The sequence below is a fragment of the Rhizophagus irregularis genome, chromosome 8, assembly GCF_026210795.1.
Source record: "Rhizophagus irregularis chromosome 8, complete sequence".
Lineage (NCBI taxonomy): Eukaryota > Fungi > Glomeromycota > Glomeromycetes > Glomerales > Glomeraceae > Rhizophagus > Rhizophagus irregularis.
Window position 1 is genome coordinate 1,531,643 of NC_089436.1, and position 27,041 is coordinate 1,558,683.

Sequence of the window (27,041 nt, forward strand, 5' to 3'; positions counted from 1 at the left end):
CTAGACATGATTATAGAGATGGTCAGTCGGTCCTGCGGTCTTTGATCGGTCCTGATCGGTCTTTAGGAAATTTTTGGAAAAGTAATAAGGCTGTGCTTCCAATTTTTTGTAGCACAACAGAACTGATTAAAGACCAAAAAGTGGTAAATTTTGGTCTCGATCTAATCACCCAATTTAGAGCTAGGCAGGTTTTTATTTTGCCAAAACCAGTATTTTTTGCTTTTTTCGGTCTTTTTCCAATTTCGCCTCTGCTGGTCTTAAAAAAAGAAGTATAAAGGCCAAATTTTGACATTTATTGGTCTTTAGCCATACTTGCTGCGCCTTAAAAATTCAAGGGTGCATTCCTTATAACTTTCCCAAAGACCGGGCAGGACCGTCCAGGACCGAAAGACCGACTGACCATCCTTACATGATTACCATATCCGATGTCCGCAAAGTTTGGTATGTTGCTTGATCAATCAAACTTATCCAGTTTCTATCAGTTTCATTGCAAAGATGGCATATGGCAACATATTTATCTGAAACTCGTATATAACGCGATTGTGGGAGCTTATCTATGAAATGTCCTAGTGCCAATTCTGTATAACGGTAATAACAGCCTGATTGATCCTCCGGAGCTAAATATACAGTAAAATCTGCCTCTGGAAGACCACGTAATATTAATTTTCGTACCATTTCATTTATTAGGTATGAGCTATAATTCAATTTTTTACATGGAAGCCGTAGTTTATATAGATTTCTGGTGGATGCGTGACAGGCTATTTGCATATGGACATGAAACGTTTTATGCATGGAGAATATGTGATCGCTCCTTTATTATGTACTTTGTAGTATGACGTATATTGTATCCAGCGTATCACCTGGCTCCCAGACAGTTCCCGGCACTTCCTCGCAACCTTCCCGCAACTCAAATCACGGGATGATCGGCTAATCAGATCTTCGAATTCATGTAACTAAGCCACCCTTATTTTTTTAATAAATCATTATATTAATCATTACGAAAATTAAAGCGCTGACTGTACACGAAAGGGACCAGCTCATAGATCATGATACATAAAAGCAGGAAGCTGGTTTACCCTATTACCTCACTTCTTCTTTGCTTTCCATAAAGCTTTTCTTGAACGTAATAATGTCTGCACAGTGGAGCGAAGAACAAACCCGAATGCTTATTGATGAACGTAAAAATGGGAATGAAGAATACCACCGAACCTCTATTCGTAATAAGAGAAACTTTTGGGAAGATATTGCGAATGAAATCAACCGAGTAAATAATACTAACTACTTCACCGGGGAAGATTGTAATAAGAAATTCTTAGCTCTAACTCGGGCATACTATGTAAGTAACATTATAATCGAGCAGTTGGAGACACTATGCTTATACTTATCCCGACTCTAATCTGATATTTTTGGTAAATATAGACGACCGTGGCCTATAAGAAAGCTAAGGCGGAAGCTGAGAGTCTCTTACTATCAACTAATGAGGGATCTGGGGTGGAGGGTCCACCAACTACTGTAGTAACTAAAAAGAAGAAGAGAAGTCTTATAGGAGAACATTATTACGAAGAGTTCTCCACGGAATTTTGGAAAGAACCTGGTATTTGTTTTTCTGATATTCGTATTTACTTTGGTAAATCCAGGATATTCCCCCTAAAATATTTACTGTTTCTAGGATCACAACGTAACTTAAGAAATCCATCATCATCATCTAATACACCGAATAGATTACAACCGTCAAGAATCCCCAGATCAATGTCATCATCTGCCTTGGGATCCAGTATTGCTTCAAGAACCGGAACTGCTTCAAAAATTCCTCGAGCAATTCCTTCTAATACATCGCGTCCAACAACACCTTCTTCTGGTTCGAGACCCGTGACGCCCTCATTCTCTCAAAGCGCTGAAACTATTAATGTTTTTATTAATTACATTGAGCCGGACTACCAAGAGTGATTTCTTAATAACAAAGAAGATCATTTATTTTACTTTGCTATTCTATATTAAAGCGGGATTTTCATATCTGTAAATAGCTATGTTAGTTTAGTAAATTTTGTATTTTTTCGTTAGTATGTAATATGGCCGATCCGTTAAGTAAAAAATGAATAAAAAAAAAGTAGAATAATAGATCGAAAGACCAGAAGAAAGTAATGATTGAAATAAATGATGCTATCAAAGAGGGAGGGAGTTCTCGGATCCTAAGCCATAAATGAGAGTCCCAGCATCAAGTTATTTCGCAATATTACCTCCACCGATACTTCCTCTAACACTACCGCTACTGCTACTGTTGTTACTACTGCTACTATCAGAAAAACTAACTGATTTCTTATTTCCCTCCTTTTCAACCCATTCGATGATTTTATCTATAGAAGTTCTTCTTGGTGATTTTTGATGTCGATAAAAACTAGCTAATGTGCTAGCGCTAAGACCGATTTCGATTGATAAAATATTGTACAATTGCGTTGGAGAACGACCTTCTCTTTTCCTCCTATTATTAAAAAGGGCCGTAAATTCGACCCAGTATGTTTCATATTCATCCGTATATTCGGAATATTGTCCCATGGAAACGTGACTTGTGGAAGAGAATCGATTTGATCCTGCTAGAAGAAAGCGCAGTAGGGCGCAGATAAGTATATATGCATGACGTTATATTTTTTCTAATTGACGACCTACCTTGAGATGCTGTATCATTTCTCCATTCAGCTTCTGTACGCATTCTTTGAAGCTCATTACTTAATGTTAAGACGGTTCTTTCAAGATTATTATCTCGCGATCCCATTAGATATTTGCGAAAAAAGAAGATAGTAATGGCAAAGATTAAATAAATGCTTATATTTCCCGAAAAAATATCCTGGATCATTTCCATAGTTAGGACACCACGGCTCAACATCTCGTAAAATACAATTGTGATGCCGAAGACTGCGATCAAGAAAATATCTGAGTTTGAGAACATTTTTTAGATAGATAGATAGATAGATAGATTTTGCTTTATTAGTTTTATGTGAAATTGATATTTTTTACTTGTTGGAGGAAAAGAAATACCAAAGCGCTTCTCTAGAAATATCCTTTTATAATGTTTTACAATCGCCTGGCAAAATTAAATGCCCATATATACTAGCATAGAGAACCCGCATCGAAATATGGATCTGGAATAATCGTGAAATGTTGTCATAATTTTTACCCCTATTTCTGAAAAAGAAAATTATCAAGATCCTGTCCGGCGCCTGTACTTAAAGACGAAAAAAGTTAGTGCATTCCCGTATCCCCATACCCCCCCTAATCCCCACAACATATTCAAGCAATGAAATAATAATAATATTTTTTCGTAAATGCTTGGCCGTGAGGCCTTACGCAAGAGTAAAGTTTTTTATTAATAAAAATATAACAAATATTCATTAGGTAGCTTTGCTATTATGTATATACAGAATGTGAATAAGCTATATTGTAAAGTCCTATTCTCTTATTTCATTTTTGACTAAAGAAAGATCAAAGGAAGAACTAAATATCCAACTAGATTTTTTCTCGCTTCGATTATATAGGAAGATTGGAGTTCTTCTTTCGTTCGTGGCGCAGTTTAGTATAAAAAACCTTCATTATCGTAGGTAAATGCAGATCAAAAACATAAAGTCTGTTGGGAGGAAATAGGCAGGGTATTTATGAAAATTTTCAGTTGACTATTTTGCCAATAAAATCGTCGGAAGCATTGGCGTAAATTTTACACTCCTTGTACCCCACGATTTGCAAATATGCACAGCTTATCTAATAAAATATACTGCTTATTTAATATGACCCCTTCTTTTCAGGTGAAAAAATTGCGCTAAAAGTAAAATCCGATGAACATGCTAAACTGATATGTTGTAAACGGAGTAATGGTATATCTACCGTTTATTATCTAGATTGGCTGATATACCCCCTATTGCAAAAAAAATCGGAATAAAGAACCTATCATGGATCGAGATCTGTAAAAACAGTAGATGATAAATCACACATGCTGGATTACGTACTGCTAATTCCTATTCAAAAACGGATTAATATACGATTAGACTATACACGTAATTTAAATGCGCTAACACAAATAGGATAATAAAATTTACCGTTTATCTGAGAATCTGTAAATCATAGATTCTAATCGGCTCGATTTCCATTTTTGATTTTCTTCTTAACAACGCCCTGTCTTACGATCCGCATGAAAATCAGGGATGTGTTTTTTTTATTAGTAATTCAGAACTGCGTAATGAGCGAGATAGAACATACCAGAACTTTGGGGAAAGTTCATCACTATAACAACAAAAATATTGGGTTTATTAATAGATCCTCGCCTTCGGCAAAAATGACGCCGGGACCTACTACTGCGCCTATTATATTCTGCGGATTTACATGGACCAGTGACGTCTTACTGCGGGGCGCCAAAAGAAATATAGATGACGTTTGCATGCTATCTAAGCCACCCACGTGATCAAAAAAAAAGAAATATACGATTTCGCTTAATTCAGTCTAAGTGAGTAATTGATTCGCCCAATAATTCTTCTAGGCGGTTACCGGTGAGATAATAGGACTCATCATTGGTGAGGTTTTCCTTTCATAACCTCCATCACGATAATAATAACCTCTATCACGTTCACCATATTCATTATATCCACCATATCCACTATATCCATCATCATCCGAATCGTCCGGCATCTCTTCTTCAGAATCATTAGAATCGGAGTCATTGTCTGACCTACTTTCGTCTGTTTCTTCCCTTGATTGTGAAGCAACCTCTTCATTCATTTCTTCCGCTACCCTAGCTTCATTCTCGTATGGTGTACCCCAATAAGCGGTCTCATCGACAAAAGCCCCCGTGAGCGTTTTTATATAATCCTTCAAATCGGCTGATAAGGATGTATTTTCTTCAGGCAAGATTTTTTCGCTAGTCTCAAGATTTCCGGCTGAAATTTCAGGAGTTGGAAAATCATCCTGCTCTGCAGAATTATCCCGCCTCTCTGAGGCCTCTATGATCTCTTGAATTTGATCGTTAGTCAACTCTGAAATGGAATTGGGACTATATTCACTAAGATACTTAACTTTATCTATACCTATTTTCTCGATTATTCTAACAAGCTTCATAGACCTTTGAGTCCTTCTAGTTAGAGAACTACGGGAGATTTTTGGAAGCTGTATACCCATTTCTTTTGATCTCTTCTCACGAATGGTGACAAGGTGTTCTAACATCTCATCATAAATTATACCTTTTGCTTTTTTCTCTCCAATTTTGCCATTGCTATTTTCCACGAGTTCACTAAAGTGAACCATGAATTCTTTCCCAAAGTTAACCCAGCATAAGATTTCTTCCTCGTTGGCTTTTTTAGTGCGATATTCGGCATCTGTTGCTTTATCAAATAGCTTCGCTAAATCGAGCAGAGATGAAGAACAATTTGGGCGACGGGCCGTCGCTGAAATTTCAGTCATATTATCCTGAATGGATGGCTCTGCCATCATACCATCAGTTATCACCTGAACAATTTTCTCAGTACCCTTTTTCTTATGACTATTTTGGCCTGATTGCTTCGCAACCTCTTGTTCCGAAGATGTCATGCTTTCAGTAAGAAGCTTCTTTTCCTTATTGCGTTGCTTTATTTCACTACTAACGATTTTCTTATGAGCCTCAAGCAAGAAATTATCCATCTCTTTCTCCTCTAACGGTTTTTCATGATGGACCACACCCGAATTGAAGTTAGATAAGATTTTATTAGGAGTATTATCATTTTGCAACTGTTTTTCTTCCAATTTGTCAATTCTGGCATCACGTCGGTTATTCTCTTCTATCATCTGCTTCATAAGCTCCGCATTTCTGGCCTCAATCTCGACATTCCTGGCTTCAACCTCAGCAAGCTTCTTTCTAAGTTCAGGAATCTCGGCAAGTTTCTTTCTAAGTTCAGGAATCTCGGCATTCTCTGCCTCAAGTTCAATGATACGCTGTTTCAATACTTCAAGCTCGGACGACATGATCTATATAAAACTAATACACTGTATATAAGCATTCAAAATAAAAAATATATCACATGTTTTTGGGCGACGGGCCGTCGCTGAAATTTGCCAAGAAAATTTTTTTATTATTACATGCTAAAAAATAAATACAAATGTTCGGGACTGCGCCCACGATACATAACATTTATGGTATTATTTTTTGATAATTTTTTTGATTCTGGCCCTCTTGCTAGTTGGGGAACTATCAACACTAACCCTATCTTTTAATAACCCAACAATAATACCTATTACCCTTTTCACATTGCTTCGAAGTAGCTCAGGATTTTCTTTAATGGCGGACTTCGTAAGATTAATTTGGTATTCACTACCGCTTGTACAGAAAATACCGTCTGGAGTATATATGATAAAGTACCACTCCGTGCCCGTGGTCACGATACCATAAATATAGTCAAAATAGTCGTTCCCAAACGTTTGACCGCAGTTCGTTTCTTTTTATTCGTCTGAAACGCGCTTTCAAGCTGTGCTAGATTCTAATAAATAAAATACATCCCTCTTTAGCCTTCTTATCTCGAAGCCAATAGACTAAGAAGACGAACAGATTTACCTGAACATAATATTGCGTGGCTTCCCTTCGGTGATACAAAGTAGGTTATATATGTGCTTTTTATAGTGTAAATTGGTATACCTTAATAAAATGGGCACAAAATCCCGAATATTATTATTATGAAATTGTAGATCTCAATAATAGTCAGTTAGTCAGAAAAGAAGTAACATTATGTTGGGGCGCCCTGGCTTGATCTCTTCCCTACCTGATAGCAGTGACTACTGGTATAGAGATAGACCGTGCCGGGAGTGTCCTCGAAAAGTTAGTATTATTAGGGATGTTTTAGTATAGAAAATCTTCTGCAGGATGATTTTCATGATGACATATTGTGCATTGGAAAATAAAAAGATGTTTGAATTATTAAAACCGTTACGATCAAAATTTTCCAGATCCACCTGAGTCTTTTTCTATATATCATACGCAGTAAGTCATTGGTTCACGTGAATTATATCCGCAGAAAAAATATGCTGACATACGATGATCAATCAACATGTCATATGACTATTAAATGAAACGCGTAAACGCGTAAAATAAATGTTTAACCGGTTTCCGTTTTTTAGTCTTTTCTGAAGTTCGCACCATGGATCTTCCATCACTCTTATCCTTCAAAGAAAAGTTCCTTGGTCATTCCGGTAGTCAAACTATTCTTATTTTAAGGATTGTCAGTTTTATATTAATCAATTTTTACTTGACAGCTCTTCGGAGTTATGTTGCTGATGTCTCTCCAGAGGAATTATCATATGTACAGTTTTTAAACGTCAGCCGGCCCCTTATTGTCATCTCCCACCCTTTTCAAAGACCTGGGATAATTTGCAAAGCGTATGGTGCAAACGCTTCCTAGAAGAGATTGCACATTTGGAAACTAACGTGAAAGAGAAGGTAAAAAAAACTCAGTTTAAGTAGCATTAGATATTTGTATGTGGACAGCTCTCGACGGGTAAATCCTGAAAAGAGTACGGGTAATAAACCTCGGTCCAAGTTGTGGTATACTGTATATATGTGTGGACAGCTCTCGACGGGTAAATCCTGAAAAGAGTACGGGTAATAAACCTCAGTCCGAGTTGTGGTATACTATATATATGTGTGGACAGCTCTCGACGGGTAAATCCTGAACAGAGTACGGGTAATAAACCTCAGTCCAAGTTGCGGTATACTGTATATATGTGTGGACAGCTCTCGACGGGTAAATCCTGAACAGAGTACGGGTAATAAACCTCAGTTTAAGTTACGGTATATTGTGTATATGTGTGGACAGCTCTTGACGGGTAAATCCTGAATAGAGTATGGGTAATCAACCTCAGTCCCACACTTTCCTTAGCCTAAAAATTATTGCCTAGAAATTATTTATCACTAACAGTATTTTTCTCGACAGATTAAACGTGAATTTAAAGATATTGAGTACTTTCGGATGTTTTGGACATCAATAATCCTTCATCGGAAGAATGAAATAAGAGAAATGGAAAATGAAATAACTAAGGAACAGAGGTTGCTATAGTGCTAAACTATTTCTATTTCCTTTATAATAAACATCGCGTTACTTATTACAGTCCTCTATCCTATTAGTAATGAGAACACTAGAAGTTTCATTGAGCAGTTTGAATCTTCATACAAAGGACTTGATGACGAAAAAAAGTGGATACTGGGATCTGGAAACAAGGTTGAAGACATCATCTACAAATATGGATCAAAGCTCAAATACGAAAAGTAAGTTTGGCATTATCAATCCAAATTCACACTTCATCATATGCAATTACTAATTGATTTTACGCATGTGCTTCAGTTTGGTTCATTCATTTGTTCTAGACACTGATGATAAAAAGATTCGTGACCTCTTCTCTGCAAATGAATGGAACGAGATTCTCGAGAAAAATTCTAAAAAATCGCCAAAAATCGAGCCTGATCTTCTATGTTACATAACGCAGTACAGAAAAGCACGTATTTCGAAAAAGTTATTTGTTTGCTCAATGCTAATATTTTTCTATTTTATAGACGAATGTAAAAGATCTTCGAAAAACGGTCAGCAAACTGTGTGAAAAAACTGTTTATGATGTGGAAGAACAGTTCGACTATATATGGATTAGGAACTGCATAAGTAATTTGTAAGTTTAATTCATCACAATATCACATTAATGCTTTTATGGAGTCTTTAACTAGAACTTGTTCGAATTGGATATGATAGGTTGACTCTGTATGAAATAAAACCGCGTGTTTTTGAGAAATCGCATCTTGAGCGGTGGTATGACACAAACATCTGGTCATCAATTATCGATCAATGTATGTGGAACTTGAAGGACGTGGAGCTCATCAGGTAATCTGAAGAATAGCTTAAATAGCTTAATAATTATTCCTGTTTAAATTCATAACGTTTGAACATTTAGGGGAGAATCTTGTTCTATTGCTAGTAGTGAGCGCAAAGCAAAGAATAGAATTATGCAAGAACGTAAACCGTTCGGTCGCCGTGGTGATGGAGTGTTCCGCATGGAAAAAGGTCTTTGTGAATATGGTGCTGCGGAGCATGGACATCTTTTTAAGGGTGAAAAGGATAAGAAATTTATGTCAGATGGTTTCAAGTTGACTAGAATGCTACGAGACATGTTGGGAAGATTTTCAGCGGAGTTAAGTACAGAAGTATTTAAGCAAATCGAGATGGTTGGATATTTGCATTCGGGTAGGTTTAACTGTCTACAAGCATGACTTTTATATTTATAACACAAACGACTTTTTATTATCAGAGAGAATGTTGCAGATATTCGCCCTTGACTATGCAGAAGGGTATATGATACGCCTACGAAAAGGAGCCCTATTAGAAGTTCCCAAGGAACCGGTGGAAATTGACAATCTGTTGAAGCTGATGACGGCTGTGTTATCAAGCAAGGTATAATTTGGTTTGCTTATTTATGATCATGTACGAATCTTTACTGATCTAGTGTTGTTTTTATTCCAAATAAAGCTACGAATAGCTCGCACAATTTCCCTGTTGAAAACTCCTGAACAATCAAATGATCTCGAATTTGCTGGAGAGTTGTCAACTGCTGGCAAAATTGAACGCTTTTGCTCCAATAATAGAATCCTAGATTTACCAGATCCGCCTTCATCCCCACCCTCGTCCTCATCTTCAAAGAAACACAGTTCTGATACCAAGATGACAAAGAAATCTAAGAAACGCAAACCATAACAAATGTAAAAGCAGAAATAGAACGAAATTTATTGTTTAGCATAGGCTCAGTTGTAGCTGTGATAACGAATTTAGTTTTAACTATTGCTCGGATATCATACATGTATATTATATTTTTACTAATAAAAGTTTTAAAATCAGGCGAAACAAATCTTTAATATGAAGTTGGAGTAGTGGGTCTAAAGGGGATTAGCTGAGCATAATCCATACAATGGCAGTTTCTTCCCACTACTTTGTATTGCTATCTAAGTTTTTGTTAATTTTACTATCCTTAAACTAATCTTATTTGAGGTACTAACGAATACCATCATTTCTATTTCATAAAAATCACAAAGAATGCAGATCTACCTTTCTAAAACAGATTCTAATAGACAAGTTTTTAATGTACTAGCAAAACAATGCAAATTATAACAGAATATCATATTTTAAATTTCTTTTTATTATATTTTTTAAGAATACGTTTGATGAAAATTACTGTACGCGAAACAGGTTCTGACACTTCTTCCCTTTCCTATAAACAAACAGAATATTCAAGACCCATAACGCCTTCCATTGAGACTCCCGTAGTCTCTAGGCAGTTCAGAAGAACAATAACAAATAGAGATTTTTTTTTTATTAGCTCCTATGGAGCGCCCCGAAGGAGCTAGCTGTAGAATAATTTTTAACGATCTAGTTGTCAAAAGCAAATGTAATTATTGATACTAGCAAAATAAACACATTTTTTTGCCCCGATGGGGCGCTCTAGAGGAGCTAAAAAATCAAACGAATTCTTTATTATAACTCTGTAAAGTATTACATGAGAAAGGGCTGACAGGCTAAGAAAAGGATAAAACTAATAAAAGGTTTGGGGATGATCACTTCTACATTTAAATTTTCCAATGCAGTAGCAGGGTACCAAAGGTACCGCGGTTGAGGTGCTGAAGTCTCGCCATTTCGTCTTTCATACGTTTGCTTAAGCAAACAATGTCCATATTATCGTTGTTTGAAGGTCGAGATGCTGTTCGTCTTTGACTAACGGATGGTAATTGTCTTCGTGGACTTCGGCTTATCCGTCTTTCAGAGGATTTCAATTCGCGTTCGACTTCCCTGGTAGATGGTGCGAGTGTAATATTTCCATTACCCCTACTTCGCCTTCGGTTTAAAGTATTAATACTGCGGATTCTATCGAATTCATCTTCAGGTCTCTCCCAAAAATGCGAACGAAATTCATCAAAATATTGTGCACCCGTTCGACTTCTTCTAGCTCTACGACTACCGGCTATAAAATCACACATACCCTAGTTACCAAAGGCAACAGTTAGAACCTCCCCCCTTCAAAATGATAATGTGAGAAAAAAACATGATTCGATACCAGAGGTATCTTCTCAAATAACAGTGGTAACTTACTTACATTATAATCCCGAACAAGATTCGAAAATTTTTCTTTACATTGGTAACCGTTCCATACTCTCGATTGATTCTATCCGCAATACTATTCCAGAATCTTTGCCGATTCCTTGTTAGCAAAGCTAACTACCTCCACGTTTCTATTTCTACGTTCATCAATAAGAGTACGAATTTGTTCAATAACAGAGTTTTATGAGACAGGGTGTTGGAGCGCTAGAACTTTGGGTAAGTTTTTCGTTGATATGTTGTTTATATGCCCTAGAGCATTGTTACGTAATAAGGGGGTTTTATTTCCTTTTTGTACAACTGGACATCAGCTGTACATCAACCATAGTTCAACCAGACTTCAACCAGACATTACATTTTTCGTTATTTTTTTCATTTTTACGACTATCAGTCTGCGGAAGATAACCTATCCAACTTATTTACCCTGATAGCTTTTCTTTTTCGGATGAATATGAGAAAAAAAGTGCGGTTATTGAGAGTTTTTTGCTGAAGCGCAGTTTCAACCCGACTTCAACCAGACTTCAACAATAATATCTTTTCATCAGTAATTACGCACCTTATTTCGTCATTGCACTAGTCAAAATAAGCTAAATGTATCGTTTATCCAGAGATCTGTGAAGCCCTTTATCTTCATAATTACGTCGGTTACCAGAGCCTGATTGTTAAGGACAAAGAAAATCCGTTTTATGCTTCGCAATTGATGCACTCCTTATTTCGATTGTTATAAAAATCGGAATATTTGAGGCCCCTTGTGGGCGGGTTCGAGATATGAATTGTATATAAACGGATTAATGTGTGATTAGCCTATACACGTTGGTATTACTAACGCTAATTCTTATTCAAAAACGGATTAATGTGTGATTAATCTGTACACGTTGGTATTACTAATTCTTATTGAAGTTCGTTATGTAGAATAGTTATTATTACCCTACCCCCTATTTCAATTGTAATCACAAAAAAAGAATAAAAATCGGTTCATCATGGATCGAGATCTGTAGATGACGAATCACACATGCATTACTAATTCCTATTCAAAAACGGATCAATGTATGATTAGCCTATATACGTAATCTGAATGCACTAACGTCAGTAAGATAATAAAAATATACCGTTTATCCGAAGATCTGAAAATCATATATTCTAATCGGCTCTATTTATTTCTTTTTATCAACGCGGATGTGGTTTTTTTATTAGTAATTCAGAACTGCGTATGAGTGAGATAGAACATACCAGAACTTTGAGGAAAGTAGCAACACAAAAATATTGCTCTTGCTGAATTTATTAATAGATCCTCTAAAAATGATGACTACAGATGCCGGCAGTGTTGGGATTTTTTAACTCGGACACTGCAAGGAAGTTATGTTCGGCCCAACACTGGATGTCAGTGGCGTACATGCGAGTAATTGATTCGCCCAATAATTCTTCTAGGCGGTTACCGGAGAGATAATAGGACTCATAATTGACTGAGGTGCGGGATCATCAATATATATATATATATATCATGGTTCTCGTGAGTATTTTATCAAATCGTCATGTGTTTAGTGACGTAACATATTTTCGCCCGATGCTGGTATGCGGAGCGACCATAGACGAGGAAAGGTAAATAACCTAAATTGAAGATAAGATATTTTGGTATATTATCGTCATGGAACAAACCTATTCTGACACTAGTGCTGGTGATAAAATTGAGGTATACGAATTCTTGGAGGCTTTGGGATTATTAGATAATGAAGTCTCGCCCGTCAACATGGATGATGATGACAATAACGAATCTGACATCGACGAAGAAGATAGTGATGATGATCAGGATAATTATTGGGACCCTAGGAAAAGATATACTGGATAAAGACGTTTTGGTGAAGATGCTTTGAAAAAACTTTATCAAACCCGGGAAGCTCGTCATCGGAACATTGTACTCATGGAATTTACCAGACGTCTTCCAGATATATCTGATCAAGAAAAAAATAGATTATTCGACGCATTCTCTAGGTCTAATGCATTTGGAGTGAAAGAACATAATGTACTCTTGGATGCGTTAGCCGATCCCGTGAAAGGTTGGGATCTTAATAATTATTGAATGGATAATTCCCCGGAAGATTATGCATGCCTGTGACGCAATTACTTATACCTGTGGATATAGGAGATCGAACTCCTTAATTTTTTGTATCCTATTAGGAATAACGATTTCCGGTTTAAGTTCAGCTATTCTTTCATTATTCAATGATACGCTGTTTCAATGATTCAAGCTCGGATGACATGATCTATATATAACTAAAATGTATATAAGCATTCAAAATAAAAAATATATCACATGTTTTGGGCGACGGGCCGTCGCTGAAATTTGCCAAGAAAATTTTTTATTAATACATGCTAAAATAAATACAAATGTTCGGGACTTTGCCCATGATACATAACATCTAGGCTAATATGTATGATTATTTTTTCAAGCGATACCCCTCTATCCTAGCTCTCTTTCTATCCGATTTATCCTCCACACATGCCCTATCTTCCAACAAGCCAATGATTATGCCCAAAACCTTCTTAACACCCTTACGCAATGTTTTATATTCTTCGGAGTTCTCAACCAGAGCCTCTTCGACAAATTCGATGCTAAAGGGGGCCTTACTCGCCTGTAATATTTCACCTGGAGAATAGAGGAGAAAATGCCAATCCCTAGCAGACGTCACAACCCCGTACAGATAGTCAAAATAGTCCTCATCACGCTTTCGTTTTCTCTTGTTCGTTTGAAACGAACTTTCGAGTTGCTTGATATTCTGAGCAAAGCCTTCTGTTAATTTTTGCTGGACCTTATCCTCTGTGATGCAAATAAGCTCTTCGGATTCCTATAAGTTTATATTTTGCGATAAGTTAATAGGTCTCTCTAGGACCACATAGGATTTAGGAGGAACGGTAAGAATCCAAGGAAGGCTTACCTTGATTGCATAATCGACCCGCCCGCTACTTTCATCTCCAATTATTTCGTACTCAGGCCTCATACTAAATTTCTTTTTCGTGATATCTTCTGCGATACGAAGGGCGGTATGTAGTATAGTTGAAACGTACTCATTGCGCATGGACTCCAAACTTGTTATTACCAATGTCCCATAGCTTTTAAGTCGTAACTTGATATCTGCCATACACAGTTCGAGATGCTTATTTTCGTCTGGGATTTCATGGATTCGTGGTGTGAAAAGAGGTATAATCTCTGTGCCCTCAGAAGCGAGGTCATATTTTTCTAATACTTCCTTTAAGCTACGGTATGTCGAAAAAGCCCTCAACTTCTTATCCTTACACTCCTTGGCGAACTTCACGAGTCTTGATGCAGGACCCAAGCCTAAACCAACACTGCGAAATTTCTCTTCGGTCAAGTCAAAGAAGTCCTGGCCCGTAATCTTCTCCTTGCGAATAATATTTTCATCGTCCAAGTCTAGCCCTAAGCCACGTTCCTGCAAAAAAGAAATAAGTTTCTCTGTGTCATATTTCTTAATTTCGTCCGCCAACGAGACCGTCTCATTTCCAGCAACAGTAGTGGAGGTGGAAGCTGGAGTATAAGGTGTACTAGTTTCAGACATAGCGTTAAGTTTTTATAGGGATATTGGGCTCGGACAAAAAATAGTGTTACTTTCCGGAGTAAGATAAAAAAATATTTCTATTCGGGAAAGAGAATACTGGCCATTAATATAGGTTTTTATGTAGTACAGGCATTGCATCATTACACGTGACCCGCTTTCTCGATGTACTGGTAAAATGATACTTTATTATTTATGAATAAATCGTTGCCGGAGCAACTATTACATAAAAAATGCGAATATATCGCTATTACATGACATAGAAATTATTATTCGGGGGAAAGGGGAGGGTAGACAAAAATATGAATCATATCTTCATCCGGATTCTCAGGAAAATAAGCCGAAATCATATTCTCTGGTTGCATACGTCTTCTTTGTTGGTTGGATAAATTTGTTGAAGATGAAAGTTATGCGGACGGACTGGAAGATGAGGTGCTAATATAGCCCTAACTCTATCCGCAATAACAGAGACAAGGTCGTTCTTGGAAACCTCGATCACGAAAATTACATTTCTATTTTGACTATTACGGAAACGGAGGTTAAGGCTTATAATGTCGCTATTATCGGTGGTAGACATCTTGCTTCTTGTTATCTATCGGTAATAAGGCTATAGTGAGAAATTTCTTTCGGCTTGACGCTCGTTCCCATAGATACATAACTTCTGACATATACATACCTTAAAATTTTTGCGGAAAGTTGGCTGAACTTCCACATATCTCTACATGCTTTATATCTTGCTGGGAAAAAGTTAAGGAGATATGAGTCATGATTAACAATGTCGTATGATGCCAAGAGTTCTATGAAAGCGCATGCTAACGGAATTTTCAAACCTTTTCACATGTAGATCTACCGGAAGACACATATTGGTTTTACGCCTGGCGATCTCAAAATTGCGAGTCCCTCAGCCCTTCATAACATATACTTTTGACGTTAATATTTACTTTTAGAGCTGGTCCTGTGTTGCTTGTAGACATTCTTTCACATTTTCTCATGATTGTTTGGGGAAAAAAATAAAGAATAAAGATTAATGTTTTTATATGCAAAATTAATATGTCGCACAAGACCTGACTGATGATCCACTTATTTTTTGTCGCACAATCTGTGGCCCAGCAAATTCTTCCGAGCTAATGATCATCTCTCCGGACTAGCTAGATCGTCGAATAATACTATCGAATAATTCCTTGGTGCTTGTCTGATATCTATAGTGGAGTGATCGGCACCAGAGTCAACTGTCATGAATATATTGGAATTAGGTTGTCGTAATATCTGGTGAAGCCGACTTCTAATATTAACAACTCTAGGCTGTCTTGATATTAGCTCTATCACTCGCTCCATCTCAGCTCGAATATCAATCGGATCCCGGTAATTCTCAACATGGGTATTTGGATTTAGCTGATCTATAGCTTTTTTGCTAATATTAACACACCCCCTCAGATTAAGATATTTTAATTTGAGACATGATCTAGCAATTTCTTCGATAGTCACATCGGTAATTTTACAATAGCTAAGGTCAAGATGCTGGAGCTTTGGATTGGAGCGAATAATACCACAAATTGAATGTTCGGTAATCTCTGTGAGATAGTCAATATTTAAATATTCTAATTTATGGCATGACTTCACGATTTTCCATAGACCCTCGTCATCTACTTCTCGAGTACGAAAACTCCTATCATCACACAGATTGAGATACTTCAAATTCGGGTATGAACCTGCTATCAGTTCTAATGCTCTATTACTAAATCCTACGCTATTTTTGAAACTCAAATGGATTATATTTGGGCATGAATGTACAATGCTTATGATTTTTTTATCTGAAAGTGAATGGTAGTATGATATTTCGAGATGAATTACATTTAAGCAATAAACTGGCTTTTGCTTCCTACGTACTAGTTTTATGAATTTTTTCAATCGAGAGTGGCATTTATTCTTCCACTTTAGCTCGATGCGTTTCCATAGAATAGGGGCACCGCATCTGTACCATAATCGGGAAACAAATAGAGCGGGATAAAGTGTCTTATCTACCACTAGGAAATATAGAATCCGCTCCAATAGTTCCGGTAAATTTATAACACCTAAATGCGCCATAAATAATATATGCTGTATCTTTAATCGAAAAAAATGTGATTCTACACCAATGATCACTGCTCCGGACTATTGGTAGGACCGGATTTGACTTCGATATGGGAGGATCACAAAATTATCATCTATTGTTAGTGTCGAATTACACATATTTAAGCGTACACTATTTTCTCGCATCCATGGTGAGCCCAAAAGTATTTCAGGAAATTGATCAGGCCAATCTGGTCCAGTAACTATAAATTCAGTGGGTATGATTTTATGCTTCTCACCATCATTTAAGATAATACGTAGATTAACCTTTCCTAGTGTGGAATAAGACTCATCTAGAAACCCGTATACTCTAGGAATACTATTGTCTTTTGCGTATGCTATTTTCACAATTTTTTTCACTAATGAAATTTGCATTAGCGCCTATGTCAATCCTAAATCGAAAATCTGTGAGAATTACCCTTTTGGGCCGTTCAAGATTCACCTCTCTTTCCCATATGTCATTTATACCGCTAGCATGTTTTAGATCTGGAAGATACTTTAAAATAATGATATCAACTCTGGCGGAAGAAGCTCAAGTAAATTCGATTCATGCATTTTTATATGATAGAAGAATTTTCAATCGGAAAATATGGTTAGTTATAGCACGAAGTGATAACTAGTTAAATCAGACTATTCAGATCGGATACCTTCTTGGCTTCGCCTTATTGTCAGATTTTCTCTTTCTGGTGGCGCATGATCGGAATCGAATTCCTCAGATGAACTGGACTCGGACGAAGTATTTATGGATTCTTTACTACAATTGCAATATTCTATAGTAAATAGTTCGTCTACATTATCATCCAGCCACTTTACACGTTCTTCTAGTGGTTTAACCCTCTTTTTAAGCTTTTTATGCTGAGAACAATAATGATCCAGCCTATTTGTTAGCGCTTTTATTTCTCCAGAAAGCGTACTATATACTTCTGCATTCTGCTTGTCTAGTCCAAATATTCGGGCTGTTTTCTCTGTACGTCTGATAACCTGGTCCCTTTGGAACTGTGCACTATCAGATGAATGCTTTTGATCGGTTACCATTTTCGTGATATTTATATATGCTAGATCTTGCCTCGAGCGAAAAATAAAATTACGCACATTGATATCCCGACCCTCTAACCTTTATATGTGATTAGTTTTCATCAAAGATCTTGATTGCCTTCGCCTGATCATAAGGTTGTCCTCTTTTTCGATAATTCACTATTGTATAGTTTTTTGCTGGGGAGGCATGGTTATCTGGCGAATGTCTTAATCCTTCACTGGCAATAGTCATAGCTTCTGATAAATTCTTTGCACCATGAGATACAACTGCAAATACTGCCTCTAATTTACGCAAAGAACTAGGAAGTAGTGGTTTGCCGGTTTCAGGAAGGAACTCATCTTTTTTCAGAAATGTATTGAACTACAACACTCCGGGCTTTCCAGGGTCTCATAACTGTCCAGAAGAAATCGCATCCTGAATCCATACAAGCAATTCTCTAGCTCGCTCCTCGTTCTTCTCTAGTGATCTAAATACTCGAGGAATGTCTTGTTGTCCTCGATTTTTTGCATATCCAGTTACACCTCCATTAGATATACGCAAGGTTTTTATTTCAGCAGGACGGATGCAGAGCATTATCGTTACATCGGCAAGGGCTTGTAAGCCAGGGGCTCTGGATACATCATATATATCCAATCTCTCCTTAACTGATTCTAACGAGAAGTGGTCCGGAAAATCGATCCCTTCATCTTCACATTGTTTACTACGCTCCTTTTGGATTTTATTAGCTGAGCGGGTTATGTCTGGAATCAATGTAGCTGAGATAATTTTTTCTGAGGCTTTGAGGTTTCGCAACTCTCTTCGAAGCCTAGAGATTCGTGATAAGCCAGCGCTAGCATTAGAAGCAGATTCAGCTAAGGCTTTTGCTATACTTTAACTTCTACTTCACTAAGATTATCCCGAATGATACGCTGGGCCAAATCTCTAATAGTCTCTTTCGGTGAAATTTGACATGTATTCACTGTGTCCGGTTCTACTTCTTGGGTGATATCGGGAGTATCAGGAGCATTGGGTAAGGCTCCTCCTTTTTTCCGACCAGCTGTTAGCTTAGGAATTAATGTAAATACCTGTTCTTCGCTAAAGTTGTATCCTTTTTTGAGACGTCGTCGTGCCTGATCCCTCTTAACTTTGTCCGTTAAAAGAATATCCAACGCCGGTGCGTGCTTACTTAGCTCTTCGATACTCATCTCGGTATTGAGCTCGTTTTCTGTTATATATCTAGTAGCGATGCCAGCCATGTTATTATTTGGTAATATGTAAGATATTTGGTTATACCTAGGTTGTTTGGTATATACTATGCGGAGAAAGTTCAATTCGAAAAAAAATAAATAATTCTCCCTATCTAAGGACTGCGGGAGAGGGTCGGAGGGGTTTCGGATGAACAAAAAAAGAATATTATAACTTCTGCGGGCTCTCTATGAGGCCACGAACTCCAGCCGGAATAGCTTTTATATATATTTGAAAATTGCGGGTAGATAGGATATGCGAAAAAATAATAATAATTTGGGATTTTATATCGCCTAATTGTAAAGAACGAAAGTCCCATCCCTACTAATATTTCATAACCCACTCTTATTCGCTCTTTACCAAAGCATACCATTCTCTGCGCTTGCGCTGAATATGCTTATATTTTTTGCCACTATTGGTCAAACCTACCATAAGTAACCGTTCTCTTGGAGTATGCTAATACCTTTTTGCCACTCCTCATCATCATAAACATATGTCCGGGGCTTTCCCACATTCTCGAAGTTGCGGAGATATATTTCTTCACTTATTAATCTTTCCCTTCTAGACATCCAAAATATATCGTTTACGTCCATACCGTCTGCTTTCGCAAAATCGACGGCATCTGCGTCCGACATCATCCTGTCTCGATATTCATGGAATAGTCTGATATCTTTTTCTGTGATGGTCACGAATACGTCTGGGTCTTCACCATGATCGATAGCCCATTTCCTGAGGCGCTCTTCTCGCTCTTGTCTAGCCGGGGATGTGGAAGAAGCTTTTTTATTGCTAGGTTCGGGTTTATCTATTAGTGACTCAGGTGATTCGGAAGTCTTAGTACTCTCGGATGTCCCAGATGTTGAGGCGATTGGGGGTTCAGCTTTCTTATCTCTTGGAAGGAGATTCTCTTCTGGCTGGGGCGGGATTATTTTTGGAGGAATTATTTCTGGCATATTGAATATGGGTATGTCTGTGGCCTCGTTTGTGGGTAAGTCAGGTTGAGGTATGTCAGAAAATTCTTCGATATCACCTAAGCCAGATTCACGGAGCTTAGCTATGATCTTGGAGCGGTCAAGAATGTATTGCCATTCTCTTTTCCCACCACCTGTTTGCACTTGTTTGCTTTCAATACCAATTTCAGAAAACTTTTTTCCAGCAACTTTACTAGTCAATAGTTTTTCACCATTCTCTCCACACCATTCAAGATACTTTTGATATAATGATGTACGACTTTGCGTGGATGTTCCACCCTCAGCCCTAGATGTAATATAGTCAATTATAAATCGAATGGGACTAGGAAGCTGATCACGCATTGTATCTACTTTCATTTTTGTAGAAGGAATTTTTCCTGGTTTGAATTTCGATAAATCACGGCTAAGAAGGTATGACATGACTACTCCTGGCGCATCAGGGTGGTCTAAAATTTCCCCCAGCTGATCAAAATATGGTATATTACCTCTACAGCGTGCCGAGACATCAAAACAAACTATACGAGAATCTCCTATATCTATTTTGAGCGGAGCATCCTGATTGCTTGTAACCATATACCCAGCAAAATCATTTAATCGCTTAAGTTCAAGACCCTTTCGCTCTATAGATACTTTTCCTTCTGTTATGAGAGATTTAAGATGTCCATTAAATCTATGCCAATCACCATTAGACATACCTGTTTCATTCATGACAATAAGCTTTCGAGCTTGAATGGCGCTATTAAAACGCCCAAGAATTTTTTCTAAATCCGATGTTGCATAATGAAGATGTTGCCCCAAGACTTTGTCCCCAATAAAGTCAGTAATAATATTTTTTCCGCACTGTTGTAGTGTGGATTTTAGTACTAAGATGGTTCGAGGCTTCTTCTGTGGCTTCTGTACTAAATATGCCCACCAGTTCCAGATATACTCATTGAGTTCTTCGTTTCCATCACAAATTATGTTTAATACATGCCAGAGAATCGGATTCATAATTTCTTTATTAATTTCTGGCGCTGGTTTAGCCAAAAATCCTAAGAAAAGGTTAAAGAAATCCGTAACTGGCTGAGAAACATTTATGGGGTATGGAAGGAAATTATAATCTTCATAAACTATTAGACCTTTAATAACTGCCTGGTCTATCAATGATTTTAACTTCACTGCTTCACCCCCATATTCGATTATTTTAATCTCAAACTTGGCAAGCTTTAGCTCGGCTCCCATATCGAAGTAAAGCCCATTTTCTGGATCCTTATGTTTTAATATCCAGATCGGTATTTTCTTTTGAATATAGGCAATGGTTGATTGGATTGCTTCATAAACTTCAGCGCGGGAGAATTTCTTACCTGAAGTACACATATGTATTAAATCCCACCATACGAAATGGTCTTTTGGGTTTGAAATTCTAGATTGCTCTAATCTTACTGGAACTGGGAGTTTCTTTTCTCGCTCCAAAACCGTTTCGCTAATGGTAAGCTTTACTGAGGGATTCCTAGTTCCAGGTTCTCTTTCATGGTTTCCACGATGGCAATAAAATCTATATGTTTTTTTATTTCGTAGGATATATGCATTATCACTTTCATGTTCCCGATTACATATTGGGCAGTGTGATGGAGAGTTGCGTACTAATGGAAATAAGTCAGGGATGTTATCTGAAGGAAATGAGAGAGTGTAACCTTCAATAGAATTATCTCTAAGTAATGTTTCTATGAAATCGAATTCAGCCTGGTCATTTTCGATATCAGCATTAGTAATTTCATTTCCTTTGGTCGGGTATCTCTTAACTTCTGGCTCCGAAATAGTCAAAAGAGGACTATCAATGATTCTAGAATCATCGTTAGGCGGACGAATCATGAAGTCAAAGATAGTTCCATCTTTTGGGTATATAGCCTTTTTTATACGAACATGCTCCTCTTTTTTTTTATCGTATTTGGGCGTTCCAAGCATCCGCAAGGAGAAAGATTTGAAAGAACCTATATTTGCTATATTATCAATTATCCCTTTTTTCTGTAATCCCACTGGAAGTTTTTTACGAACAAGTTCGGTGAAAACTGAAACCTGAGCAATATTTTTAAGCCTCATGCCGAAAGTCAAGATATGGTATGACATTTTTTGGGTATCACTACTACTAGCAATAGTTCTAGTTTTATTCTCCCATTCCGGAAATATCTCATGACACGTCTTTGTAAAAGCAAGAATAAGTGATTCTAATATCTCTTTGCCCGAGAGTTTAGGGTCAAGACTGTCATATACTTCTCGTCGCAAATCAAAGTCGATAATAGGCCGGAGTGGCTCATCTCCATCAATAATTTCGTGCAATGAATGGCCTTCACGTTCTAAGAGTATGGCTTCTATTCCATCCTCATTGTCTGCCCCTAGAAAATGCCTTGGTCTAACATTATTATCACGAATTTTATATTGGCATTGTCCTATATCGGAGGCTTTAAACCCACAATAGTACGGGGCGGGGCGTCTTCGAAGAAGTCGGATTGGGTCATTTTTTTTTCTCAAGCAAGTTAAGATAATTTATAGCTATACCAAAACTCAGGGTATATTATTCGCAAGAAAAAAGTTCAAAATGAAAATAATTCCCCAAGATTATTAATTGATATATATAAATGGAAGGCGAAAAAAAGGAGACACGAGTTCTCAAAAAAGAACCACCATCCTGGAATTTTTATTATTGTCCATATATTCTTAGAACTGGAGAAGTATGTAATCGGAGATGCTTTGATCCAAAGGGATGTAAAGTCCATCGGAATTCTAGGCAAGTTCTTTGCAAAGAATGTAGTGACCCGACAAGATCCAAATATGACTATTGCGATACGCATGCAAAAAAACATAGATCGAAGGAACATTACCATCGGAAAAAGCTGGCTAAGCAAGCTGATGGTCCCAAAGAGATTCCGCTCAAGTAATTTTAGGCTAATCGAGAGAACTTAAACAAGAATAAGAAGTTGTCACTATCCCTATGGCCTTTTGGACGAACCTACAATAAATTGTAGAATTTCTTGGTGACACTCTTGGTGATGCTCTCGGTGACAAAATTTATAGCTATTTCACATTTTTAGAGCCATCAGAAGGTTTCTAGATAGGTGTCACTATGACACTAAGAGTCACTAAGAAAAATCCGAGTTCCATAACTTTTTTTCATTTTTTTTTTTAGCATATATGTATCACGCATATGTTATATATGTATCATACTATATCGCATATAAGCCATAGGAGTAGCATAGAAAAAATTCAATTTTTTTTCCTAGAACTTTACTTTTTCTTAGTGACTCTTAGTGACTTAGTGACAAATATAAAAGAAGAGAACCGAGCGTCCCCAAACACCGAAAAAGGCATACAAGGGTGTCACTAAGAGCGTCACTAAGAGAGTCACTAACAAATTTTCTTGGTGACGGCATACATACAGGATGGATTCGATATTTTTTTTTCCTATAACTTTACTTTTACTAGGGACACTAGGGACGCTAAAAATCGGCATACACACTGCTTCGACCCAGAATAAACTATGATCGGGCCTCAGAAGTGCTTACAACATCCCGCCGATATACCTCGAAAACCTCAGAAGCATAATACCTCCGGCCTCACTCTTGGAGACAAATAGGTAGACGAAAGTAGAATTGAACTTAGCCAGCAATATTGTGTAAGCCATCTAGTGTGATTTGTTGTCCAGTTTCAGGATTTATGATTTGTACTTGTTTAGACATTTTTTTTTTTGCACAAATGCATATACATTGGGTTCTGGAAACATTCCCAGAACATTCCCGTTACTAGTCCGCAACTATGAAAGGGTGTTCGGTGCCGTAACAGGATCACGTGACCATGGCGCAGTAGGCGCAGTCAAAATTCGCTCCATAATTTCGGCCAGTACTATTCCACAATTTCGGCCAGATCTTTGAACATAATAACTCGGTACCCAAGCTGGCCTAAAACTGGCAAAATAATAGAACCTTTCTAGCTCCCTGCCAGTTCCATGACAGCTCCACAGAAGTTCCAGGACACTATCAAGTCACCATCATGGTGCCAAGCTGGATCCTCGAATCACATGCCCAAAAGATCGGCCGAAATTATGGTATAGTGCCGGCCGAAATTAATCGCAGATCTACTGCGCCACCCGACATGATATTTTTTACCATATTTTGGCATTTTGATGGATAACAAAATAGGTGAAGAAGGAAAGCACCCTCGAATCCTTAACAGGTAACCAAAGAGGTACAGAATGGCAGAAACTTCATCATAAAACTTGGGATCCAAACAATTGCAAACAAGCCGGACCTTCAACATAAAGTTTAACAACCAATCAACCTGTAATCCCAATATCATAAATTATATTGGAAGCTGATTATTCGTGTATAGGATTAAATAAAAATAGGTACATTTCGATTATTTAGTAATAGTAATATTTAGGTTATTTAATCACATGATCACAAATAATAAATGAAAAAAGCTAAAGAAAAGCGAATTCAAAGGAAAGGAATATAGTAAGAAAAATAACTAGATACAGAAAATTGTCACAAACAGGTTATTTAGTTAGATTATTTAATCATATTTAGGTTATTAACTTTAGATTATTTAGATATATTTAATTTATTTAGATATATTTAGATTAATTAGTTATATTTAGATTATTTAGTTATATTTAGATTATTTATAGTCATACTTAGATTATTTTATTACTAAATAATCTAGTCTAAGCCGTTTATGACTAAATAATATAATTATATTATTTAGTCATAAATGGCTGCATACGACATCGTCAAGGAGAAGTTTGCGGAACGTTTATTAAAACGTGTTAATATTTTGACAACCTTTTTTAGAAGTTCTCATCAGGCTAATGCAAAACTTGCTCAAATAATTAAAGAAAAAGGAATTAGTGGAGGAGGATTAAAATTATATTGCAAGACACGCTGGACTACTGCTAGTGAATCCGTAAATTCAGTAATAAATTTGGAATCAGCACTAGAAGAAATGGCCAGCGATCACGATAAAGTGCTAACAAATGATAAAATAAAACCGATTATTCAATCGAGAAATTTTTTTTCAAATTTACGAGTTCTTGGATTTGTTCTGGATCCTCTAAGAAAAGCGGTACTTTCATTAGAATCGAGAAGAGCTACACTTGCAGATTGTTTCCTGAGCTTGGCAAGACTTGCAGCTACATTAAAAAAGTTACCCAAATCATTAAATCCTGCATTTCGAAGTCATTGTATCAAAGTAATAAATGAAAGATTTGATGAATTCGATGATGATAAGTATATTACTTGTTTTTTTATGGATCCCAGATTTAGAAACGCGCCACTTAAAAAATGCGCCCTCATGAGAATTATCAAATGTGCAGCTTCAATCGGGAAAAATTTAGGTTTCGACCGTTACGAAGCTGAAACTTTATGTGATCAAATACAGAAATATATTAATGAGCAAGAGCCATTTGACCTAGATATCGGTTTTGCTAAAGATAATCCCATGAATTGGTGGAAATATATTAATACTGAACAGAACAGATGCCCCGCCTAAGAATTGCAAGTTATCTATTTGCAATACGTCCTAACTCAGCAACTTGCGAACGTGGATTTTCGACTTTAGGATGGCTATTTCATAAACGTCGCTTAAATCTTAATGTGGATAAACTAGAATCCATGTGCAAATTAATTTTGTATTGGAAATCCAATTCAAAAACTGAACTTGGATTTTATGGAATTGATCAAAAAAAGAATACTCGTCTTATGATGATGAGATCAATATACGTATTGCAGAAGCTTTTGCAGAAGATGACGATGAGGAATATAATGAGGAGCAAGCTTCTACTCAGAGATTAACTACAAGCGGCGAAACAATACCTGAAGACAATTGCCGTGTAGTAATCGAAAGTCTATGGATTGATCAATTTGTTAATTTATCGCATGATTCAATTACTAGTGAAATCGGCGATATTCCAAGAGATATATTGGATGATTCAGATGAAAATAATGCGGAAGATGATGAAGTTGATGATAGTGGTAATAACAAGAGACCTGGAGAAGGTGACTATGATTATGATATAGATGATGTATTAGGTATGGATGACGGTGATAATAATGACGATAATTATGATGATAATGAGGAATAATAATAATGAGAAATAATTACAATAGTTAATCCAATGAGAATTAATTCTAATATCATGTGATTTAAATAATGATACTATTTAGGAAATAAATGATGTAATTATGCAGGGCAAAATATTCGCGATCAAAGTCCAGTTAACATATAATTATGCAGGCAATGCAGGCAATTGTAATTTTATATTATATTTTAAAACATTGCAATTTAATTAAGGAATAAGGATAAGCATATTATATTTTAAAAATAGTGCAATTTAATTAAGAAATAAGGATAAGCATATTATATTTTAAAAATAGTGCAATTTAATTAAGGAATAAGGATAAGCATATTATATTAGAATCAATAAGTTTTAAGGACTTCGTTAATTAAATTTATTACATTAGATTAATAAATTTTAAGAACTGCGTTACAAAAAAAAATTTAGAACTGCGTTAATTAAATTTATTACATTAGAATCAAAACTGTGTTTATTTTGTTACAAATACTTTAATTATGTAGAATGTTATTATGTTCATCAGTTCATGTTTTAAACATTATAACGAATTTTAAAATTATTATAAATATTATGAAATTTGAATTTTTTTTTTGCAATTCAAAACCAAATTGTATTTTAATTTTCAAATTGTATTTAATTTTCAAATTTCAAGTTACGAAAAAATCATAAAAATAAAAAATGGCAGCATTAGTACCTTTTGTCCTACCGCCACCACCAGTATTCCAATGGACGATTAACGCAACTAGGCAATTAATCGCGGAGCGGAGAAACTTACATCAGCAATTCGAAAGAATTGCAAACCGTCATCATGTAAATGCATGGACAATAATAGCAAATAGGGTGTTCATTGCAACGGGATTTGCAGCGACACCCAGGCAATGCCAAACAAAATGGAATGCCCTC

At 36.6% G+C, this 27,041-nt stretch overlaps 11 protein-coding genes across 12 annotated transcripts; 3 read left to right on the forward strand and 8 right to left on the reverse strand.

Moving 5' to 3' along the window:
- Window positions 1–405: 405 nt before the first annotated feature.
- Window positions 406–675, reverse strand: OCT59_028230 (uncharacterized protein; the record flags this gene model as incomplete). Its single annotated transcript, XM_066147149.1, has 1 exon — window positions 406–675. The coding sequence occupies one exon, from the start codon at window positions 673–675 to the stop codon at window positions 406–408; it is 270 nt and encodes an 89-aa protein (XP_065993890.1).
- Window positions 676–975: 300 nt separating this feature from the next.
- Window positions 976–2,197, forward strand: OCT59_028231 (uncharacterized protein). Of its 2 annotated transcripts, none has more exons than XM_066147151.1 (3): window positions 976–1,336; window positions 1,420–1,594; window positions 1,722–2,197. In XM_066147151.1, exons 1-3 carry the CDS (start codon window positions 1,130–1,132, stop codon window positions 1,871–1,873), a joined length of 534 nt encoding a protein of 177 aa, XP_065993892.1. In that variant the 5' UTR covers window positions 976–1,129; the 3' UTR covers window positions 1,874–2,197. The 2 variants fall into 2 exon arrangements, with proteins under 2 accessions (XP_065993892.1, XP_065993891.1); XM_066147150.1 differs by having other exon boundaries at window positions 1,670–2,089.
- A 23-nt stretch (window positions 2,198–2,220) lies between these two features.
- On the reverse strand, window positions 2,221–2,770 carry OCT59_028232 (uncharacterized protein; the record flags this gene model as incomplete). Its single annotated transcript, XM_066147152.1, has 2 exons — window positions 2,221–2,588; window positions 2,665–2,770. 2 exons carry the CDS (start codon window positions 2,768–2,770, stop codon window positions 2,221–2,223), a joined length of 474 nt encoding a protein of 157 aa, XP_065993893.1.
- A 1,748-nt stretch (window positions 2,771–4,518) lies between these two features.
- On the reverse strand, window positions 4,519–5,565 carry OCT59_028233 (uncharacterized protein; the record flags this gene model as incomplete). The annotated part of the gene is made up of 1 exon (XM_025329970.2): window positions 4,519–5,565. The coding sequence occupies one exon, from the start codon at window positions 5,563–5,565 to the stop codon at window positions 4,519–4,521; it is 1,047 nt and encodes a 348-aa protein (XP_025188008.2).
- A 1,577-nt stretch (window positions 5,566–7,142) lies between these two features.
- OCT59_028234 (uncharacterized protein) lies at window positions 7,143–9,888 on the forward strand (the record flags this gene model as incomplete). Its single annotated transcript, XM_066147153.1, has 11 exons — window positions 7,143–7,194; window positions 7,258–7,304; window positions 7,361–7,441; window positions 7,935–8,047; window positions 8,126–8,266; window positions 8,343–8,493; window positions 8,552–8,661; window positions 8,742–8,870; window positions 8,941–9,230; window positions 9,295–9,437; window positions 9,513–9,888. The coding sequence occupies 11 exons, from the start codon at window positions 7,143–7,145 to the stop codon at window positions 9,735–9,737; spliced, it is 1,482 nt and encodes a 493-aa protein (XP_065993894.1). The 3' UTR covers window positions 9,738–9,888.
- A 256-nt stretch (window positions 9,889–10,144) lies between these two features.
- Window positions 10,145–11,345, reverse strand: OCT59_028235 (uncharacterized protein). Its single transcript, XM_025309942.2, has 2 exons — window positions 11,124–11,345; window positions 10,145–11,014 (listed from the first exon to the last, which is right to left on the reverse strand). Exon 2 carries the CDS (start codon window positions 11,009–11,011, stop codon window positions 10,604–10,606), a length of 408 nt encoding a protein of 135 aa, XP_025188010.1. The 5' UTR covers window positions 11,012–11,014; window positions 11,124–11,345; the 3' UTR covers window positions 10,145–10,603.
- Window positions 11,346–11,882: 537 nt separating this feature from the next.
- Window positions 11,883–13,468, forward strand: OCT59_028236 (uncharacterized protein). Its single transcript, XM_066147155.1, has one exon. The coding sequence runs from the start codon at window positions 12,775–12,777 to the stop codon at window positions 12,973–12,975; it is 201 nt and encodes a 66-aa protein (XP_065993895.1). The 5' UTR covers window positions 11,883–12,774; the 3' UTR covers window positions 12,976–13,468.
- A 1,576-nt stretch (window positions 13,469–15,044) lies between these two features.
- OCT59_028237 (uncharacterized protein) lies at window positions 15,045–15,690 on the reverse strand (the record flags this gene model as incomplete). Its single annotated transcript, XM_066147156.1, has 3 exons — window positions 15,045–15,290; window positions 15,375–15,416; window positions 15,640–15,690. 3 exons carry the CDS (start codon window positions 15,688–15,690, stop codon window positions 15,045–15,047), a joined length of 339 nt encoding a protein of 112 aa, XP_065993896.1.
- A 139-nt stretch (window positions 15,691–15,829) lies between these two features.
- OCT59_028238 (uncharacterized protein) lies at window positions 15,830–17,182 on the reverse strand (the record flags this gene model as incomplete). Its single annotated transcript, XM_066147157.1, has 2 exons — window positions 15,830–16,801; window positions 16,940–17,182. 2 exons carry the CDS (start codon window positions 17,180–17,182, stop codon window positions 15,830–15,832), a joined length of 1,215 nt encoding a protein of 404 aa, XP_065993897.1.
- A 255-nt stretch (window positions 17,183–17,437) lies between these two features.
- On the reverse strand, window positions 17,438–17,842 carry OCT59_028239 (uncharacterized protein; the record flags this gene model as incomplete). The annotated part of the gene is made up of 1 exon (XM_066147158.1): window positions 17,438–17,842. The coding sequence occupies one exon, from the start codon at window positions 17,840–17,842 to the stop codon at window positions 17,438–17,440; it is 405 nt and encodes a 134-aa protein (XP_065993898.1).
- A 91-nt stretch (window positions 17,843–17,933) lies between these two features.
- Window positions 17,934–19,078, reverse strand: OCT59_028240 (uncharacterized protein; the record flags this gene model as incomplete). Its single annotated transcript, XM_066147159.1, has 3 exons — window positions 17,934–18,203; window positions 18,270–18,551; window positions 18,713–19,078. The coding sequence occupies 3 exons, from the start codon at window positions 19,076–19,078 to the stop codon at window positions 17,934–17,936; spliced, it is 918 nt and encodes a 305-aa protein (XP_065993899.1).
- Between the last annotated feature and the right edge of the window lie 7,963 nt (window positions 19,079–27,041).